Genomic DNA, 21,718 nt, shown 5'->3' with positions numbered 1-21,718 from the left:
TCCCTCCCTCCTCTCTCCCAGCACAGACAGGACATCTTAATTAGTCCGTGCACAGAGGCTAAAAAGAACATCGCCCACTGTAATAAATATTTTTTCATTAAATAAAAAATGTATACAAAAAATATTATATATCACAAGGTAATAAAGTTTTTGTGTAGTTCCACTTTGGCAGACCCCCCAATAAATATTTGTTATGTGTTCCCATTCACACAGCACACCTAAACATTTCCTACCTTTTCCTGTCCAGCCACTCCGCTCCGCTTGTCTCTCCCCCAGGTGCTGATGGCCTGCCCAACAACCCGCGTTCTGGTCGGTTGCAGCTGTCGGCCTGAGCTGCCCTGCCTCCTCGCGGCTGACTGGCTGTGTCTCTCAGGCGCTTAATTTGAACATCACAAGCCCAGGGCCGGTTTTGTGATAGCATTCAGGTTCCTGGCTCCTGACCCATGCACCTGTGCTCTGCCTTGCCTGATCTGATCACCCTGTTATTGACCCTTGCTTCTGATACGACTACTTGCTTGAAATCCTGCCTGCCCTGACACCTGCATGGATAATGACCTCTCCCTGAATTTGCCACCTGCCCTGACCATTGCTTCAGATATGACTACTAGCTTGGATTGCCACCTGCCATAACCCTCACATGGACAACAACTACTCTCTGGGATTGCTGTCTGCCCTGACCCCATCCTGGATCATGACTACTCTCTTGGTTCGCCATCTGCCCTGACTACTGTTTGAATAAGGACTACTTTGTTGGATTGCCACCTAGCCAGACCCCTGCTTGGATAATGACTACTCTCTTGGATTCCCAACTGGCCTGACCCCTGCCTGGATAATGACCTCACTCTTGGATTGTCACCTGCCTGACCCCTGCTTGAAAAATGACTACGCTCTTTGATTGCCACCTGTCCTGACCCCCGCTTGGATAACGACCACCCTCACCGATTGCCACCTGTCCTGACCTCTGCTTGCATAATAACTACTCTCCCGGATTGTTACCTGGCCTGATCCCTGCTTGAATAACATCTATTCTCTTGGATTGCAACCTGTCCTAACCCCTGCTTGGATAATTACTACTCTCTTGGATTGCCACCTGGCCTGATCCCTGCTTGGATAACAACTGATCTCTTGGATTACTGCCTACCCTGACCCCTCACCTATATACTGACTCTGACATCTCTCACAGTGTGTATTCCTTCTTTCTTGTGGGTTACTGGGTGATGTCTTTGTCCTGTGAATATAGCTTGTACCTTAAGCCCTGGGGGCATCTGTGTACTGGTAGACATATTACCCTTTAAGGAAAACTGGCTGCTATAGGTGAAATTGGGCATACGCTCAGCTATTTTCACCTTCCAGCTTTTACATAAGGTTTCTTTGGAGCAGGCCTTTGGGCAGACTGCAAGCTCTTCTGAACAATTTAATAGTGAGAGTGAGTTTCTTTTTATTATCATATAATGGTTCAAGATCTTTAACCCTTGGTTTGCAACTGATAATGAGATCTGCCAGCACGGTACAGACAGGATTAATTATGGCAAATATTAACTCCCCAGCCCCCACCAGTCTCCCCCTTGAAACTTCTGTTTTGGAGTTTTCAGAAAAGAGCAAGTAAAATGGTAGGCAGACATTATTAAATATTTTTATAAAGTTTTGTAAATGAGAACATTTAACAAATATGTAACATATTTCAAATATAAAATAGGTGTTACCCCAATTTGTAAAAGTGGAAATACATTTTAAAGTGAATTTTCACAAAATGTTATTTTTAATTTTTAGTTTAATATAAAATTTAACCCCCCTCCCCCCACCACTTACAAAATTTATTTCTGTTTTTAATACTCCCAATTTCCTTTCCTGGTGAGCTGCCTAGGTGAGAGTCACGTATCCCATTCTTCATCCCCAGCCTCCTGGGATACGCATACCCAGATGGCTGCAGGACTGCAAGTGCCATAATTTCATGAGATTTTGTGCCGGCATAGAGGACACCATGGCACCCACTAAACCAGGGGTGGGCAAACAACAGCTGGAGGCTTTGCAAGATTCTCACAGCCACAGGCATGACTCACACAGACAGATGCATCATGGGATTTATAGTTTCACCACAGCTGAATAGATCTTGGTCTGCACATACATGAGAGCTACCAGTGTGTCAGCAAGGGGCCTGTGGTGAAAATATTCTCACAGCCACAGGCATGACTCCCATCTAGCATGACTCCCATAAGGCATTGCAAGATTCTTACAGCCACTGGCATGACTCCCATCAGGCATGACTCCGACAGACAAATGCATCATGAGATTTGTAGTTTCACCACAGCTGAATAGATCTTGGTCTGCACAAGCATGAGATCTACCAATGCGTCAGCAAGGGGTCAGTGGTGAAAACCAGTAAATGACAGCCGACTCCTGAATCCAAGATGGCGGCACAGAATCTAAATAACTCTGGCAAAACTGCGGCAGTTAGGTAAATGCTGCTAGACTCCAAGGACCGAGTATTTTTTTATTGTCATATGTCAGGGTTAGGCAACCTCGACACTCCAGATAAACTCAAAATCTCATCATGGCTTTGCCCCTGGGAGTGATGCTTGTGGCTGTCAGAGTCTTGCAATGCCTCATGGGACTTGAAGTTCCACAACAGCTGGAGGGCCGCAGTTGCCCACCCCTGTAATCTGTTTTTTTGCAGTATCTGATTTGATTTTTTCATACTAGGTGAAAGGTTCTCTTTAAGGAAAAAAAAGACAAACATGAAATAAAATTGAAAAAAATGAGAAAATAAAACTGACCAAAAAGCATTTTAGTTTCCCTCGGGGGGAAGAAATACAAAAAGCATCAAGTAGGAGCCTGAGCGTTGTCAGTCTGGTCGGCAATCGTCTGCTCATAAATATACAAAATAGAAGGAAAAGCAGTGTCTGCCGGCGGTTGGACTTAATGTAATTAGCATTAATCTCATCATTAGAAGCATTAGGCAGAGTGCTAATATTCTCTGAGATCGGTCCGCTCTAATTGGCTTTCAGGCTGCCAGAGAGCTTGCAGCAGCTTTGCTAACCAAACTTGATGCTGTATAGATGATCTCTCACAATGCTGATTTGTAAAAATCCTTGAAGGGGTGTTGTAGGGGTGCACTATTCAGTGTGACTATGGCAGGTACCACGGGGTCAATGGACACTGGGCCACTGAGGACACAGGAACCTGCCAGCAACACACTTCCTGTCTTAAGGTGCCCATACACCTTACGAATATCCGATATTCGTAAGGTTGATGGGCAGTGTACAACCGCAAATATTGTACAATCGATCGACTTTTGACTTTCCAGCAGGTTAGAAAACTTCAGTTGATCGTACGATTTTCGCAAGGTTGGTGGCGTTTCCGAACGTCAAAATTCGTACGATCCACGAATTTGTCCAGGTGCTTCTAATTACCGCTGATCCAACCTTGCGATAATCGGGGCAGGATGGGGCCGCCGTACGAAAATCGTACGACGGTTCGATCATCGAACGAAAAGTGTCGTCCAATGATCGCCCAGGGCTCTGCAGGGTCACCCTCAGGTGGGCTGTGTGGGATCTCAAGTGGGCTCTGCAAGGGGTGTAACTAGAAATCACGGGGCCCCATACAAAATTTTGCTATGGGGCCCTGTGATTTCTAGTTAGGCCCCTGGTAATATCTATGTATGTAAACGCATTTAGTGTCAATTTATATAGTTTGTGTCTATTGAGGAATACATTTAAATGAAAGTTGGTAAGAACTTGGTTTGCAATGGCAAACAAAATTGATTTTTATCAAATTCATACACGTCCCAGCAAAATTTTACACAACCAGGGCTGGATTTACTGTATCTGCTGCCCCAAGGCCAGGTTCCTCAATGCCCCCCCCCCCTCCCTCCCCCAAACCCCCCCTTGGAGAATGGCAGACCTGCAGGCTGCAAACAAGCGACGGCTTCCCCGCTGTACATTTAGCTCTGCTTGCCCAAAGCAGAGCTAAATGTAGAAAACATCTACCCGCCCGGCGCCCGGAACTGCATGTCCCGGGCATTGGGAGATAGGAATTCCACACCCCTGTTGCCCCCCTACTCCCAGCTGCCCCATGGCCTGTACACAACCTGACATCCAAATACTTTTTCTGGCAAAGGATCTTCTTACAAACATCTACCTTCGCTCGTCAAAAGGAGGCAGATGGAGGAAGTTCGGAATGGGGGGGGTTTGATGGAGGTGCCTACAAACACGTGAACATAAATGGTTAGATTGAGCAAAGATTCGCTAATGTCGCACCTTTCATCACCATCTAAGAAGGATCTAAAAGTAACTTTGTAATTTAAACAGAGGTAACGCGTTGACGCAGCACTGCACAGACGTGTTATCAGGGCATCCATCCATCAGAGTAAAGCTAAATAAATGTAAATTTCGTGCCAATTGTTTGGCTAATTCATTCCGGCTCAGGACCCTAACGAAAATAATTCCCGGCCCGTTGATGGATGAGATGGGATCCTGCAGAGCTGCAAAGCCCCAGAATATCGCACAGCGTCTACCAGACCCTTCGCTTTCTATGCCAGGGAATGATCCTTTTTTTTTTTCATTTTTCACAACGCGGAAAGGAATCTGTGCACCTTCTGTATGATAATTTCCTGACACACAGAGCTATAAAAAAACCGGCATGTATACAGCAAAATGGAACTGGATGACTTCTGTTATTAAAATGTAGGTAACATCCCCCCTCTCATCCCAGAAGGGGGTAAATGAGAAGACGCCAATATAAGGGGACACCAGAGGCTCATTAAAAAGAAAGAAATCTCTACTTAGACAGCCCCTGGCAGGAGACGCTGAGGTTCTGGGGAGGAGGTTGAGCCATCTGCCTAAAGGCTGCACATCAAGCAGGGCTCTCTGTGTCTCCTGTGGGTGGATAATGTTTGCAGAGGATGGGGGGAGGGGCTTACAAGGGAAAAAGAGAGAAGTGGGTCAAGAAAAGCCGGTGTCTCTGCAATCACAGTCAGCGAAAAAAACTGTCCAACGCACAAACTTCGGAGACCGTCAAAGAACGTAACAACAAAAAAGAAAATTGCATTTACAAAAGACGCTCCAGCCAATAAAAAAACATTTTTTTTATGGTGACTAGTCCAGATCTACGTAATTAATTGCTTTATCCCCCAGACTAAAACTCCAATGTTCTGATGCTGCAATTATCTATCTTCAGAGTCACCACTCTCTTCACATGTCAGAACTCTGCCTAACATGACAAACTTGTCTAGCTGCGTCAATCAAAACCCAGAAATCCCCCCCTAGGAACACTCTCCTTCCTATTATCGCTTTGCTTGGTGCACTTTTTCTCACTTCAGCATGCAAATTTGGGTGCACACATACCCAGTCTGCATGGGAACCTTGAATCCCAAACAGACCCGCTCGGATGCCATAATTCCAATATAATCAACTTTATTAGCTCCAAAAGCTCCAAAGCTCAGTTCCTGAGGTCTTCTCACTGTGTTTCACCACCATTGGACTTAATTGTAGCTCTATGATTAAGCGTGTTGGCAGAGAAACGCGTTAGTAGTGAGCAGATCTCAGGAGGAACTGAGCGTTATGCTTTGGAGCTGAAAAAGTTGATCATATTGGAGTTATGGCATTGGAGTGCGGCTGTTTGGGTTAAAGGGCTGAATACTACTATGAGTGCCGATGCCGAGTGTTTGGGCGAGTAATCGTACTCGCCCAAATGCTCCGATGTCTAACCCGATACCTGAGCTTCCAGTATCAGGATGACAGGTAGGGATTCATTACACGCTGCCCGGCATCCTGATTGGCCGGGAAGCGGACTCCCTCGTCTAGAAGCTGGCCAATCAGGAAGCCGGACAGCGAGTCATTACCCGCCCCCCGGCTTTATGATTGGCCAGAAAGCCGGCTTAATTCTCCCTTGTCACTTGGGAGTGCAGTGGCAAGAATTTATAATGTGGTCAAAGGCTTGTGGACATCTGATCATCAAACCTATATGAGCTTGTTGGACATTTCATTCTAAATCAATGAGTAATGATACTGAGTTGACCTCCTCTTGGCGGCTATAACAGCCTCCAATCTTCTAGGAAGGCGTCCCTCAAGAGATGGAGGGTATCTGTGGGAATTTGTGCCCATTAACCCAGAAGAGCTTTTTTAAGGTCGGGTACTGATGTTGGATGAGAAGACCTGACACACAACAGGCACACACAATTCATTTTAAAGGTGTTCAGTAGGCTTGTAGTGAGGGCTCTGTGTAGGATACTCAAGTTCCTTCACACCAAACTCATCAAACCATGTCTGTATGAAGCTGGCTTTGTATACAGGGGGCAGCCATGCTGAAACAGAAAAGGAGCTTCACCAAAACTGTTACCAAAAAGTTGGAAGTGCACAGTTGTCTAAAATGTCTGTGCAAGCTGTGGTATCAACAGTAGTCTTCACTAGAGACACCTGAACTCCTTTGGAGGGGTGTTTACATGCTTTTGGCCATATTGGTTGGTCTAGGAAGACCTTCCACAATATTTTGGTGGGTGTCTGTGAGAATTTATGTCCATTCAGACAAAAAAAACATCTGTGAGGTCAGGCATTGATGGTGGATGAGAAGATCTGGCACACAATCACCCCTCCGAGTTAATCCCTAAAATGTTCAGTAGGGTTGAGGTCAGGGTTCTATGCAGGACACAACAGTTCCTCCACACCAAACTCCTCAAACCATGTCTTTATGAAGTTGGCTTCGTATACAGGGGCACAGTTATGATGGAACAGAAAATAAACGTCACCAAACTGTTCCTACAAGGTTGAAAGAGCACAATTGTCTAAAATGTCTCCGTATGCTGTAGTATTAACAACACTCTTCACTGGGGACACGGTGTCCAACGTACTTTTGGCCATTAAGCAGGAGTGATGGTCAGGTGTCCACACACATTTAACCATAGAGGGTATTTCAACTTTTTGATTTAGTGAATTAGAGTAAATATGTTCAGATCTATATATCATATTATCTAGAGACTGGAAATACTGTATATGTACAAGAATGTTTGAGATATTTTTTTTGTTTCTACCCATTAGAAGACTTCTGTATATTCTACAAAGATTGTTGAAATTATACTTCAGTAATTTAGATATTGGAGATATTGTTCTGCACAAACTCTCTACCTTTTATGGACTGAGTGCCAAGTGGGCCCATTACTTGTGTTTGGATTCCTGGAAATACTGATCCCACATTGTTTGTCAGTTGTTCATTCTCTAGTTGCAAAGAAGATGGCACGATTATAGATCTATGCCAGTGATAGTAGATAACCGTGGTTATGTTTAGGTTTTGTCTGCCGGATTCAACAGTATGAGGCGGTGGTGATTTTCTGCTGAGTTATTTAAAGCCGAACTCCAAGAACTCCGGGTGATATTAAAAAAAACTCACCCTTGCAGTGGAGCTACCTCTGCATTGCAATGGTGAAGTGCTTGTTTTGTCAACAGGGGGTCAAAAAGAGCAGATATTGGAGATGTGGCAAACATCCGGGTTCCCTATTCCACATTTACTGGACTTGTGAGGAGATCCAGCCCTTCTGGAGGATGGTTAGATCTACACTTGAACATTTAACGCGCTCCACTTTTCCTTTGTTACCCATTCGCTATTTGTTGGGTCTTCCATACATCCAGCTCCGTAAATATCATCAAAAACTAGTGAAACATATTCTGACGGCGTCAATGGAAACGTACGCTCCCTCCATCTAAATTTGAGTTCGTCTCGCGCATTGATGATGTACGAAGTATGGAATATCTAACAGCTAGATTGAATAATAAAGATTTTGAGCCTGATTCAGACTCATTTGGGGAGCTGTCCTGTTATGTTGTTGTATTGTTTTGTTTTGCTTTTTAGCCCAAGCTGGACCCGGGAAGATCGGACCTCTCTTCCTCTTTTACCTCTTCTCCTTTCTACACTTCTTTTCCCTTTCAATATTTATTATTTGGTTATCTATATTTAGTTTTTGCAATGAAACTCATAACTTATCTGAAGAAGAATTCAATTTAAAAAACTATTCTCATTCTAAACACAACAAAAAAAAATAGTTTAGGCCAGAGTTTCACTTTAAAAAGCATAAAAGAGTAATCTCAAAGACTGGAGAATGTGGACAAGTAGCCTATGTGTGGAAAAAGTATCTGAACTGCTCAAGCCTCATTCACACTGCGCTAAAGCAGAAAATAATTTATCTCAGAGTGTGCTTATGGGCAGCCTTCTGTCTAACTGTAGATATAGAAGTGGACGTGCCAGACCAATTGAAATAGTTCAGATACAAGTTTATTCTATAGGAGTAAAGGGGGGATTCAAGTAGGTTAGCCAACACATTTAGGAGGCCCCAAACCCATCACCTTCATCAGGACTTAATCAGAAAAATCATGCATGTGGACTACAATACCTACAGCTTGAAAGTTGTATTGTGTTGTGATGGGAATTATTTAGGCTTGTCGGCAGCTGGTTTCCCAGCATCTGTTTAAAGCTTGACATCCCTCCAGGTAGAAGGGGTCCACTGGTAGAATATACAGGGACCAAGAGACAACCATGGGTCCAAACTCTGCAGATAGCCTACACACCGTCCCCCAGTCATGAACAGAAGTTTGAACTGAGCTGAGGCATGGTTGCGAACCTCCGGGTAGACCTCCAAGCAGGGCCACACTGTGAAATGCTCCTTAATAACCAGGGTATTTTTGGGATTGTGGAGGGAAAGTAAAAGAACAAAAAAATAATAACAGAAAATGTTGAACATTGAACTAAGGACTTCTGCACTGGAACCAACAATAGCAGCCCATCAAGCCCACACAGAATGTATACCGGCATGATGCACTTCTCAAGTATATCGAAATGAATCAGCGCTTCGTCTACAGGGCAGGAAACCAGAATGTCCTCCATACACTGTATACATTTCACTACAATACCTATATTGTGTCTTTTATAAATATAACTTGACTGCATCAGCTTCTGTTTCTGACATGTTTACAGGACAGAGCCGTGCTGGTCCTAAATGTTTACATTGTTCCTCTGTTAACAGAGACAGTTAACATTCTTATTGCATTTCCACCGTCCTCGTTACGGAGACAGAGCAACATTGGGAAGCCAGATAAGTGGAGGAGGGTCTATTTTGTCTGCTGGGTTTCAGATCCAGGAAACAGGCATTATAGAAATATGAACCTCACCCACTGATTAGGAGTATAGAGGTGCATGACATTCAGGACTGGATGAAAGACAAGGACAACCAGCTACTTATCGGCTATTTGGCCTTTTGTCCACCATGTTGCATCTTCATCATGAAGACTTGTATGATCATTAGTTTATCAGTGTGTCTTAAATCTCCTCTTGTCAAAGTCCCCTCTACCCATAGACCCCCCTCGAATTCATCCCCCAATAGCATTTAAAAATTAATATGCTAAATGACAAAAATATTAACTTGAATCCGCGTGACATGCCGGGTCCTGAGTCATCTCTCTCCCTTCCTGCAAAGTAAGAGGGTTCTCCCTCAGGTGTCAGCTTGCTGTTGACATGGGAACTTCCCATTGGGTGCATATTAGTGGGGTCCTCACAGTGTCCTGAAGACTCCAATGGAGGCATAATGACACCACCGAGTCACAGACATTCCTCTCGTCAGCTGCTTTGTCACTACAGACCAGGCATCAGACACATGCGTTGGCTTCATCATCTGACACACACATGGAAGCAACAGAGCAAATATTGGAGTCACTGCCCACAGGGAAGGTATTTATAAGTAATCTCTTTTGGCAGGCTGCTTCTGTTTGAGTGTTTGTTTTTTTAATACTGTAATTGTATCTGACATTTGCAGGCTGCAGATAGAGAATTACTATCATTGAGTATTATGGTGATCTCATAATTGGGAATCATGCTGATTAGTTGCCAGTCATTAAGCGGGCCATACACTGCTCGAATTTAGAAACTTGTGATATGTACCAGCACCACCCAACGTTTGTCGAAGGAACTGGTCAGAAAATTCTCAGCTGCAGTTACGTTTTGGGTATTCTGACAGCGGCACAGCTTTAGTCTAAGACCTGTGACCTTCAGTGATCATTGAACTGTGTGCGCTTATTCACAGCTGCAACATAGAATAATCATTTCTCCATTAATGGTGACCTACAGGCTGCAGACAATCAGAGTTTAATGTCCTGAGCTTGCAAATGGCGGTCGCTGCCAAAGAATCATTTGCCACAAGCAAGAAGCACTACTCAGAAGGTAAGTTACAAAATTTGGCTTGGTGTTAGCATCTTGGAAGGGCTGTGAGAGGAAGGGGGCCAATCAGGTGTCCTGCATTTATGTGATAACAAGGAACATGCTGATAGTAGGAGGGAGCGGCGAGATGACTTAATCAGTGTACTTCCTCATGGTCCAATCACAGGCAGGGGGTGGGGAGGTGACCTGCTTATGTTGCTTAACTGCAGCAGAGAAAGGACAGGTCACCACAGGGGTGCATCTAGCTCTGGCTGACATCTCACTGAGCTCTGGGGATGTCACTGGTTGCCAGGAGCCCCGCAGGACGCTGGCAAGAGCCTTCCAGGTTGCTAAGAGCTGGGCGCGGAGATGTGTATGGCGCTTACACATCTTCCTACCTGGCTCTTAGTAACCTGGGACGCTCTGGCCGGAAAGGGGGTGACAGACACACTGCAAACATTGTGCCAAGCAGACACACTGCCTCAGGCTACCTCATTATAGGGACAGTCCTGGCACAGGTTGGCAGGACTGTGTAAATCTCTGGGCTTGGATGGACCAGAATAGAAATGCTGTGGTAGGTAGAACAGCCACCATATATGTATTTCACCTGTATATTAAGCTGTTTTCCTGGAGTTCAGCTTTAGGATTAGTTCACACCAGCTTCAGTGTGTACTGGCACGATTCGGTGCCAAAATGCACTGGATCGCATCCCGGCCGGCTCACTGCGTTGTGGGCCAGTAGGGCGTGTGGTGGTGCATTGAAGTCAATAACTTGCATGCACTATTTTTTCTGATCGCACCAGACCGGACCATTGACCGGACCGGACCATTGATGTGCCACGCGTTCCGGTGTGGGCGATCGCACTGCAGCCAAGGGGGGAGCGTGGCTGCAGTGCCATTGACTTCAATGCACCGCCACAGAACGTAGTCAGCTGGCCGGGATGCCATCCAGTACGTTCCGGCACTGAATTGTGCCAGAACGCACTGGGGCTGGTGTGAACTAGCCCTTATAGTAAATTGATCGGACGTTCTAGCATTTGCAGTTAAATTCACTGGCTGATTTTTTTTTTATTTGTTATTTGGAGATTTTCTGTAAAACACGAGACACTCACTCGCCAGGATGACCATGTCCATCCCCCAGAATATGCTCATGATCCAGCCGACCATGACGATCGCGGTGAGGATCTGGATGAGGGCAGCGGCTATATTCAGCCAGAAGACGCAGCATATGTGTCGGTCGGGGAGGTCTGTCCTGGCTCCGCACAGCACGGTAAACGCTGATACGAACGTCCCTGAAAACAGAGAGAAAGAGAGACGGGTCAGATACGGTGACCCCGGGGAACAAAAACGGCCGAGTCTAATGGAACAGAGCAAGAAATCATACAGGAAATCATCAATAATTCAGGAGGTTTTGGTCATAATTATACCACAATGAACATTAGACGGAACAAATGGATTTTCTTTTCTTTTTTATATATATGAAAATTCCCAGGTGAGGACTCAATGATTCTGACTTTGTTGTTCATTCGTTTCAATGTCAGAAATTACACGAACCTCAAAACTATTTCCATATTTTAATCCTGTCGCTGCCAGAGTTTTTTTTTAAGTTTTTGGAACACACGTTATAATCCACATTTTAGGCCTGCAAATTACTTAAACCCCCCTCCCCAAGAATAATATATTTCCTAAAAAAAAGCACAGACGCTGCAGAATAAAATGGCAGCAGGTGCAAATTTTTATGTTGCATAATATCAGCAACTATATTATCATATATTAATATTAGCAACTGTTTATTAAGCCCAAAATTTCCGTAAAAAATACACTTGAGTTAGTTATAGTGCACAAAACTTCAATATAGTACCCAATTTTTTTGTCAAATATAAAAGATGAGGATGTGCCGAGTAAATAGATACCATTACCCAGCATGCCAAGGTTAAAAGCTGTGTGTGCCTGTGAAATAATAAGGTACGCTAAATTGTCCATTGGCGACATTTGTAAAGCCGGTACAGGTCATCAGTTTAGAGTTAACCATGAATAATTAAGCCCTATAATTATTGCTTGCACTCTGGCGCACCAGCTCTGTCCAAAACTTTCTATATTCTATCACAAAAGCATAACACACGAAATGCATTGAGACCTTTGGCGCATTGGGTTTCATGCAAACAGGCACGTCACGTGTGTGTGAGAAGACTAAGCACCTGTGTGCTTGAAATGCGTCACAGGTCTCCATGCATGTCGTGTGTAATGCTTTTATGAAAGAATAAAGGAAGAGTTTAGACATAGCTGGTGTGCGGTCTCGCAATTTTCCTGCGTACATATACTGATAGCCAAGATCTTCCAGCTGTGGCTCCAGTGGCTTCCCCTATGCATATTGAACACAGAGAGTCACTTATTTAGTACTGCCACCATTCAGAGAACTCCTTGGGGGGAATTTATCATAGCAATTGCGAGTGTTTAAACTTTCACGGAATATATTTGACGCACTTTGCGCCAGATTTATGTTGCTAGTGTAATGTTATTCATAAATTAGGTTTAATAGACTCCAGGAAAGAAGACTCGAAACTCCAGGCACAAAGCTTAACCATGGCTTTTTGAAGAAGTGGTCGTGGGGACTTCTAAAATTGCGATTGTTTTGTTAGGTGATGCTCCAGTTGCAGAGAACGGCAGGACAGGTGCAGATGTAAACAGTTGCAAACTTTCGTAAAACAGGTGCAAAACACGTGCAATTGGAAAACTAGTGCAAGCTCTGTTCAAAACGGCCGCACATGTTAAAAACAGAATTGCACATCAAAAAATTATCTAAGAGGCTAAAACTGTCGCAATTGCTTTGATAAATTCCCCCCATTGTGTTTTCTTCATGGAATACATCGCTGTCTGATTGGATGAGGTGGAGATCGTGATGTTATCTGCCCCTCCTCTCCACCTCATCCAATCAGAAAATGCCTTGTATTCATTGAAAAAAAATACATGGCATTCTCTGAATGGCAGCGTTGGTAAATGAGTGACTCCCTGCATTCAGTATGCAAACAGGAAGCCACTGGAACCGCAGCTGGAAGATCACAGCTATCATTGTATGTAACACGGACTAGTATAGTGATTTCCAGCATCCCTCCGGATATCGGATATAGATGCTTACATCAAGCCAAACTGGACCGATGTACAGTAAATTTGCAAGGAACTTACTTTCTGGAGTGCCGCCTTCAAGGAAGTAGAAAAACAACAGAATTATTGGCAGGATCAACAGGTAATAAAACTATGCTACAGGTGATTTAAAAAAGATGCCAGTGATAGCCCGCAGCATACTGTACATGTCACTCATTATTTTGCCCATAGTTACACTTTAATTGAAGCGCATGAACAAGAATATGACCTTTTTTTTCACCATGTCCCTAAGTGTCTTTTACAAGTGGCGTGACATTTCTCATATTACACGCTCACACAAGGAAGAGAATAATATCTCTCTGAATAATATATGATATGTAGACATGATGTTGGGAGACAGATTACCGCCATGAGATGCATTATATCCTCAAATCTCAGGTCTTCATTCTGAGAAATGTCAAGGACATCTTAATGTGTTTATAGCAATTACTGGATCTCTTTTTTTCTGGGGAGGTAATAGGGTAAGGCAGTAAGAATCCTTTGTACATACTATCATACTATAACATAACATTAAACTAGATAGCCCCTGTTTATTTTGAAGAGGATTCTGGGGAAACATTTAAGGTATGTCTGTCAGAGGCACGACGTGCCCCTCTATGTAAGATTCACCATGAAAAGGTGCCCCATTAGGTTGTTGAGACAAATTAAACATAGAACATGTGAAGATAATACAGTATTGCATCATTAAGAGTTGGAGCCCAGGTGGCTGCTATGGGGCCTTGGGGGTGGAAGGGGGCCCGATTAGGTTGTTGAGGCAAATTAAACACAGAACATGTGAAGATAATACAGTACTATATCATTGAGGGTTGGAGTGGTTGCAGTTGATGAAACCCTAATCTTCTATAAAGTCTACAGTGTAGAGACTAATTCAGATGCACAAGAGGAGTCTTTGGGATCTTGGCATCATTGCCCACAGCTCGGAGAGAGATTGTCAGGGGGGCCCCCATAAGGTTGTTGAGGCAAATTAAACATAGAACACGTGAAGATAATACAGTACTGTATCAATAAGAGTTGGAGCCCAGACGGCTGCTATAGGGCCCGGGGGGTGTAAGGGGGCCCCATTAGGTTGTTGAGGCAAATCAAACATAGAACATGTGAAGATAATACAGTACTGTTTCATTAAAAGTTGGAGCCCAGGTGGCTCCTATGGGGCCTGGGGCTGTAAGGGGGCCCCATTAGGTTGTTGAGGCAAATTAAACATAGAACATATGAAGATAATACAGTACTGTATCATTAAAGGTTGGAGCCCAGGTGGCTCCTATGGGGCCTGGGGCTGTAAGGGGGCCCCATTAGGTTGTTGAGGCAAATTAAACATAGAACATATGAAGATAATACAATACTATATCATTGAGGGTTGGAGTGGCTGCAGTTAATGACAACTCTAATCCCCTGAAAAGTCTACAGTGTAGAGACGGCTTCCGATGCACAAGAGGAGTCTTTGGGATCTTGGCATCAGTACTCGCAGCTGAGAGAGAGGTTGTCAGGGGGGCCCCATCACATTTTTGCTATGGGACCCCGTGATCTGTAGTTACGGCCCTGGTCCCATATAATAGTACATTGTATGAAATCTGTTTCCAGGCTCTCTAAGACATTCCGATTTCAGATCTCTGACTTTTGCTTCAGCACATGGCGCAAGCCAATTACCGATGCATGGCGGCTTCCTTGCTGTGCCGGGATCTGCAGAGCACATCATAGGGATGATGACAGACGCTCTGGATTGATCATCATTCAATGCAGAACATGGTGGAGAAAATGTACTGCAGGGGCAGCCTTATGGGGTCAGGAAGGAATTTTCTCCCCTGTTGGAGCACATTGAACCATGCTTTATTGGGGGTTTTTTTTCCTTCCTCTGGATCAACTGTGGGTAACTGTGTGCATAGAGTTCTGTTTTAGGAGGTTTTTATTTTTATTCTCTCTATAGGTCGAACTCGATGGACTTGGTCTGTTTTTAACCTAATTATGTAACTATGTACCTGTCATCCTTTGTTCCATCTCAGACCTCCTGATCTCCTGCAGCCTTTTTGCACCCACTCCAGCGATGGATGCATGACATTTCTTGATGGTGACAACAGTAGACCATGCCTGTGTAATATGTGAGTAATCTCTGTTTGAAGCCTATGTGACAAGGTGACAACACAGAAGCACAACACAGGAGCACATTGTCACCCTAAAACCAGAAGTACCTGAACAAGGATTTTAATGACTGGATCACCAGGGGTTTTTTTTTAGTGAAAGCAGCAGATTTAAAAAAGACTATTGATATGACATTAACGTGATAATGCTTGCATGAGATTTTAGTTATTGGGTTTACATTGGGTCATATTTGTACAGCAGTAATTCTGACATTAACCAAACCTTCTCTACAGGCGAATCTTTCAGGTGCATGGAAGTGATTGGTTCACCCACAGTGAATGTTTGGTAAACTGCTCTATAAATATGCCTCATATATTCAAACTGCTAATGGAACAAAGATATTTACAAAGATAACTGCTAATGGAACAAAGATATTAGATATCAGTGTCAGAAATGACTGATTCACTGATCATTGCAGTCCGGGGGTGTGAATGTCACATCATCGCTGCTTTTCCAAAACAACGGAAATAATTCACTTCAATTACTCTAATAAATTAACTTTACAAGAGTTAGTTTTCGGTGGGGGGGGAGCGCAATTTGGTGGCTGAGCCTTGCTGACAGATGTACGAGATCATTAAGCCATTTCATTTATGCAAACTGCTTTGTAAACAAGCTAGAAAAAGAGAAATGGGAGATTTCAGGACGGAGATCTGTCTGGGAGACTTGCAGCTTCAATTTGTCCTCCGCAAATGTACATGAAAGATAAGTGTGTTAAATATTTTTGATTTTTTTGCTTTACATTAGGGCTGGTAATGATTAAAATTTTCGTGTTCGATCAATCGAAATTTTTTAAAATCGATTAATCGATTAATTTCGATTAATTATAACGCACATACAGATCCAACTACATTGGCCTATATACATACAGCACAGCAATGACGTAATAAAATGAACTAGGATCACACTAATCCAGCACGTTATTCATCTCACGTGCCCCACTCAATATGGCCGCCGCTTGAGTGGGGCAACTCAGAATAATAACGTGCTGGATTAGTGTGATCCTAGTTCATTTTATTACTTCATTGCTGTGCTGTATGTGTATGGGCCAATGCCTTGGCTGGCGCTCGTGCAGAAAGTTTCTTGGGCAAACTCACCGGCCCAAGTGGCTCCGTCGGCTAACAAAGGGGGGAGGAGTCCGGTGACGTCACGGACATCGACGTCAGCGTACTCCTGCCCCTTCCCTTCGTTAGCCGTCACTGACATCGACGTCACCGGACTCCTCCCCCCTTCCCTTCGTTAGCAGACTGAGCCACTTGGGGAAGGGGGAGGAGTCCGTGATGTCACCGGATCGCCGACGGGACTCCCGGAAGTTGGCGGAGAGGTGAGTGTTTTCATTAGCGATCAAAATAATTGTAATCGATCAAAAAGTTTAACGATTAATCAAGAAATTAATCTTTAATTTCCACAGCCCTACTTTACATATTTATTTTCTTATCTGCAAAGACTTGATATGAAGAATCCCTCAGCAGTCAATAAGACTTTACTCCTCCGTAGTTCCCACAGAGAAATGGTATCCAGATCTAAGGAAAGGCTGGCTATTATCTCTTCTGCTTCTGGTATATTAGCATGACCAGTAAGTTGTAGATATAAATAAAAGAATATATAATGGGGGGGTACCTAGCAAGTGTGACAGCAGCCAGAGTTTATATTTTTTAATATCCATTTATATGGGTCACAACCACATACATGACAGGCAGGGCCGGATTTACTCTCTGCTGCCCCAAGGCCAGGTTCCTCAATGCGCACCCCTACCCGCCAAATAGGGTTGCCACCTATACGGGTTTCACCCGGATAGTACGGGTTTTGAATCCTGTGTACGGGTGGGAGGCGGGCTCCCACCCGGGCATAGTATTCAAACGGCAGACTTGCTCACCTGGGCAGTGAGCGGCGCTGTCTCTAGTCACTCCCTCTCTCCTTCTCTCTGGTCACGGTGTTCTGAGAGGAAGTGACATCAGAGAGGGAGGGAGAGCGAGGGAGAAAGCATCCTCCTGCAGCCTGCGCGTGGACTGGGCTGGACAGCGGCTTCTTCTTCTTGCCTGTGACCGACGCCGTCCTCCTCTGCACCTGGACCTCTCTACTAATGGAAAGGTATTTAAAACATTTAATCAAAGTGTTTAATAAAAAATATCAATTGAAAAGAGTAGGGGGGTGGGGTGCTGGCTTGTTGTTATAGCACATAAAACATGCCCCCATAAAAAAATGCCATAGGTAACCAGTGACATGTTTTGTGGGGGCATGTTTTATGTGCTATAGTACATATCATCACTGGTGGAACTACCAGGGTCGCTGCGTTCCCGCCACTTGGGGGGGCCCAGCGAGGAAGAAGAGCCCCCTCCGAGATCGTGCCGCTCCTTCCTTGCCGCACAGCCACCCGCAGCATGTACGGGCAGTAGTGCGGTGGGGATGGAGAGGCTGTCACTGGTCCCGCAGAATGTGCTGCAGGCACCGCCGGGCTGCACATTCTGCTGTGTGAGGACCCTCTCCTCTTAGCTCTGCCCCCTAGCCGCAGAGACGAGGAAGAGGGCCCTGCAGGAGAGGAAAGGTAAGTCTGGAGGGGAAAGGGGATGCTGGTGATATAGTGCTCACTTTTATTATAATGCATTGCTGGAACTTGTAGTCCCGCATAGCAGGTGCTATTTTGCATTGCTGTATGATGATTATACAGCAATGCAGAATAGCTCCAACTATGTAGGACTACAAGTCCCAGTAATGCATTTTATTATTAAGTAGGGATACACCACTCCCAATACTGGGCATTTTCACGAGTACTCATACTCGTGAAAATGCCCCGATACTAAACGCAGATACCGGTGTTCTGTCGAGAACGCCGACGTAGTCGAATTTGCCGACCTCAGCATCTGTGCTTGCGCACAGACCAGTATTATCGGGGAAACCGGGATTTATTCACAAAGTATTTTGTTTAAATCGTTGCGACTGTTAATATTCCATCCATCATTTCCTGCCATGGACGGCATATTATTAACGGTCACAATTAACAATTACAAATTAATACTTTGTAAATAAATGCCGGTTTCCTCGTTAATCCTTGTTACTGGGTCGTTTTCTTGACAGAACACCGGCACTAAAATTTTAAACAAGCGGCTGCCTGAGGTTCCGCGCTTCCTGGGGACCTCGGCAGCCTTCCTGTTAACCATGCGGTGCCATGGCGGTTGGGGGGGAGGGCCTTCATGGTTTCTTGCACTGGGGCCCTGAAGGTTCTAGTTACGCCTCTGCATATCATCCAATACAGCTGTCCAGATTCCATGTTAGTGCAACATCCATTTTATTGATAGTTGTCTTTCAATCGACAAGCGCTTTTTGGGCCGCGCAGCGTCCGCTTCATCAGGCTCAGAAATGCGCTTGTCGTTTGAATGACAACTATAAATAAAATGGATTTGCATGTGCCGATACCGATCCTAGTATCAGTGCCGATACTGAGTATTTGGGCGAGTACTCGTACTCGTCCAAATGCTCCAATACCTTACCCGATACCAGAACTTTCGGTCAGAGGGAAAACTCCCTCTGACCGCCAGTGCCAAGGGACCATGGAGCCTGCCAGAGGCATCCAGAGGTGAGGTGACACCCTGTGCGGGTACCGGGTGACACCCCGCAGTGACGTCACGCGTGGTACCGCCGTTACCTGCCGACGGCCATCTTGGTGATAGACGCCGGCAGATAGAGGAGGGGACGTCACCTGCCGGGATAATGTATGCCGCTGGGTTCCCCCTCCTATCTCGAGCAAGCGTCGGGCTCTAGGTCCTTGACCAAGTGCCTGACTTTTCAGAGGGGGATGACACCAACATGACAATCATTTTGGTGTCCCCTGGGTGCGGGCCACTCCCCCGTGCCCCCCTTGTGATGCCACTGGAGCTGGCTTTCTTTCCAACCAGGAAGCCAGGCGCTGGGTTATGACCCGCCTCCTGGCTTCCTGAGTGGCTAGAAAGCCTGTTTCACTTGTTATATAGGCAGCCTGGCTTCCTAACCAATCAGGAAGCTGGGCGGCATGTAATGAACCATCTCTCAGCTTCCTGATTGGTCAGGAAGCCACGAAAAATGCCTATGAAAAATGTGGCGCATCTATGTTAATCAGGAAGCCAGGGGGCGGGTCGTAACATGCCACCAGGCTTCCTGATTGGCTAGGAAGCCAGCTTCACTTCTTGGTAGGCAGCCTTGCTTCATAATCAATCAGGAAGCCAGGTGGTACATCATGACTCGCATCCCGGCCTCCTGGTCAGAAAGCCACGCTGCCTAGAAAAATGTGACTCTGGCTTCCAAGTTAATCAGGAAGCCAGGCTGTCCTGAAAAAATTGAAGCCAACTTCCTAGCCAATCAGGAAGCCGGAAGGCTGGCCATGACGTGCCGTCCAGCTTCCCGATTGGCTAGTAAGCTGGCTTCACTTTTTTCTAGGCAGCCTGGCTTCCTAACCAATCAGAAAGCCGGGACGCGAGTCATGACGTTCCGCCCGCCTTCCTGATTGGTCCGGAAGCCAGGCTGCCTAGAAAAAAGTGGCTAAGAAGCTGCCTTCAATCAGGATGCCAGGAGGCGGGTTCACATCATGACTCGCCGCCCGTCTTCTTGATTGGTCAGGAAGTCAGGCAGCCTCTGAAGTCAGTGTTCTTTCACTGGAACACTGGCTTCACAGGCAATCAGGAAGCCGGGCAATGGGTCATGATCCGCCGCCCGACTTCCTGATAATTGGGGCACAAGGCACTGGTATCGGCATTTGGTATCGGTGAGTACCAAAAATATTGGTACTCCTATTTTATACCGATAAAATGGTATCGGTGCATCCCTAATTTACACTAACATGTATTGGAGTTCTTTTGTGAGTGGTGCCACCCGCAGTCATTACGAGCACCCATTACTTTTGGGATATATGGTAAGGAGTGCGGCAAGGTACATGGATACTGCTTTGTATAGTACATAGCTGGGGTCCTGTGGCATACTGGCATGTTATGGGGGCATCGTTTACGTACAGACAGGGGCGTATCTGCCACGAGGCAAACAAGACGTTGGCCTTGGGTGGCAGACTTCAGGGGGGCGGGCGGAGGAGGCGGCAGCGTCAAAGGATGGACTACGCAAGGAGGCAGAGAAAAGCGGCGAGGAGGCAGTGGTGGAGGAGGTGGAAGAGGCAGAGGAGACGGATCAGCAGGAGGGGGCGGGGCAATCAGGAAATCAGGTGTCAAGTCATTACAGGCCGCCTGGCTTCCTGAATTGGACTTCGGTACGCGGAAACCGCATATAATCGTATCATGCACAAATACATGTGGATTGCCGCTTACAGATGTGGCCGCTGTCACCCTGCCATTTACTTCAATGGGTACAGCGGCCGCCTCTGAACAGAGACACCTGCAATTCCTGCTGCAGGGATCCCAGAAGTCCCTGTTTTAATGTAGCCGTAGACTTTGTACACCTTTTGTTTTGATGCGCTTGAAATGTTTTTCACTGATTGAAACTGAATGTTCAATTGGGCTTTAAGTGTCATTAAAAGAATAACACGTATTTTAGGGGCTATAACAGTTCCCATCTCCACATTTCATCAGTGCCTTTAGCTAGTGTCCCCATTTCATGAATTTTTACAGGAATATCTCACCAAGTAGACCGCGTTACGGTTCGAGGACGCCGTTTTGTGGGCAAAACAGCGACTAATTAAATTACTCAGAACCGCTTTGCATTACAAATCCGCTCTTACAAATTAATTACTGCAAATGAATTGGCAAACTAAACGCTGAAAGAGAGAAAATCCGCCAGAGTGAGCAGTAAATCATAGGGAAACGTTCCCGGCGACGGGGAGGTATAAAACGCAGAAGTATGTAAGTAATGCTTCACATAACACGGGAGATGTTATCAAAGACAACAGCGTTACTGACTATGTATAATTGAATTGGAAATTAGAGCTACAGCAGAAGTTGTTTACATAGTAAAAGCTTTTCTAAAACACGTGTCTGACTAGGGATGGGCCAGATGGAGACTTTTCATTGTACTGAAATTTTGATGAAACATTGGGGGATTTTGTTAAAATATCAGCATTTTTGGAGTCAATGGGGGGAAGGTGAAATTAAAGTTTATCTAAACCCAGGACCGTCCCGAGTGGCATCACAAGGGGGTGCGGGTGGTGCTGCTCGCACCCCGGTGCCACCATTGGAGGGGTGACACCAAAATGACTGACAGTGTCACCCGCAATGAAAAGTCGGGACACCATCCCTATAATGAGGCAGCCTGAGGTGGTTGCCTCAGGAGGCATTTCATTG

The 21,718-nt window shown here is 45.3% G+C and overlaps 1 protein-coding gene across 2 annotated transcripts in view; it reads right to left on the bottom strand.

Moving 5' to 3' along the window:
- Positions 1-21,718, bottom strand: part of STUM (stum, mechanosensory transduction mediator homolog) — a 62,442-nt gene that overhangs the window by 3,898 nt on the left and 36,826 nt on the right. For both annotated transcript variants that reach the window (XM_018568214.1, XM_018568206.1), the window contains exon 2: positions 11,285-11,464. In XM_018568214.1, the coding sequence (XP_018423716.1) occupies positions 11,285-11,464 (180 nt within the window). The remainder of the gene's footprint in view (positions 1-11,284; positions 11,465-21,718) is intronic.

Source organism: Nanorana parkeri, unplaced genomic scaffold, assembly GCF_000935625.1.
Source record: "Nanorana parkeri isolate BGI_ZX_2015 unplaced genomic scaffold, ASM93562v1 scaffold31, whole genome shotgun sequence".
NCBI lineage: Eukaryota > Metazoa > Chordata > Amphibia > Anura > Dicroglossidae > Nanorana > Nanorana parkeri.
Note: the sequence above shows the minus strand (reverse complement) of the source record. Positions and strands in the feature narration are given on the sequence as shown.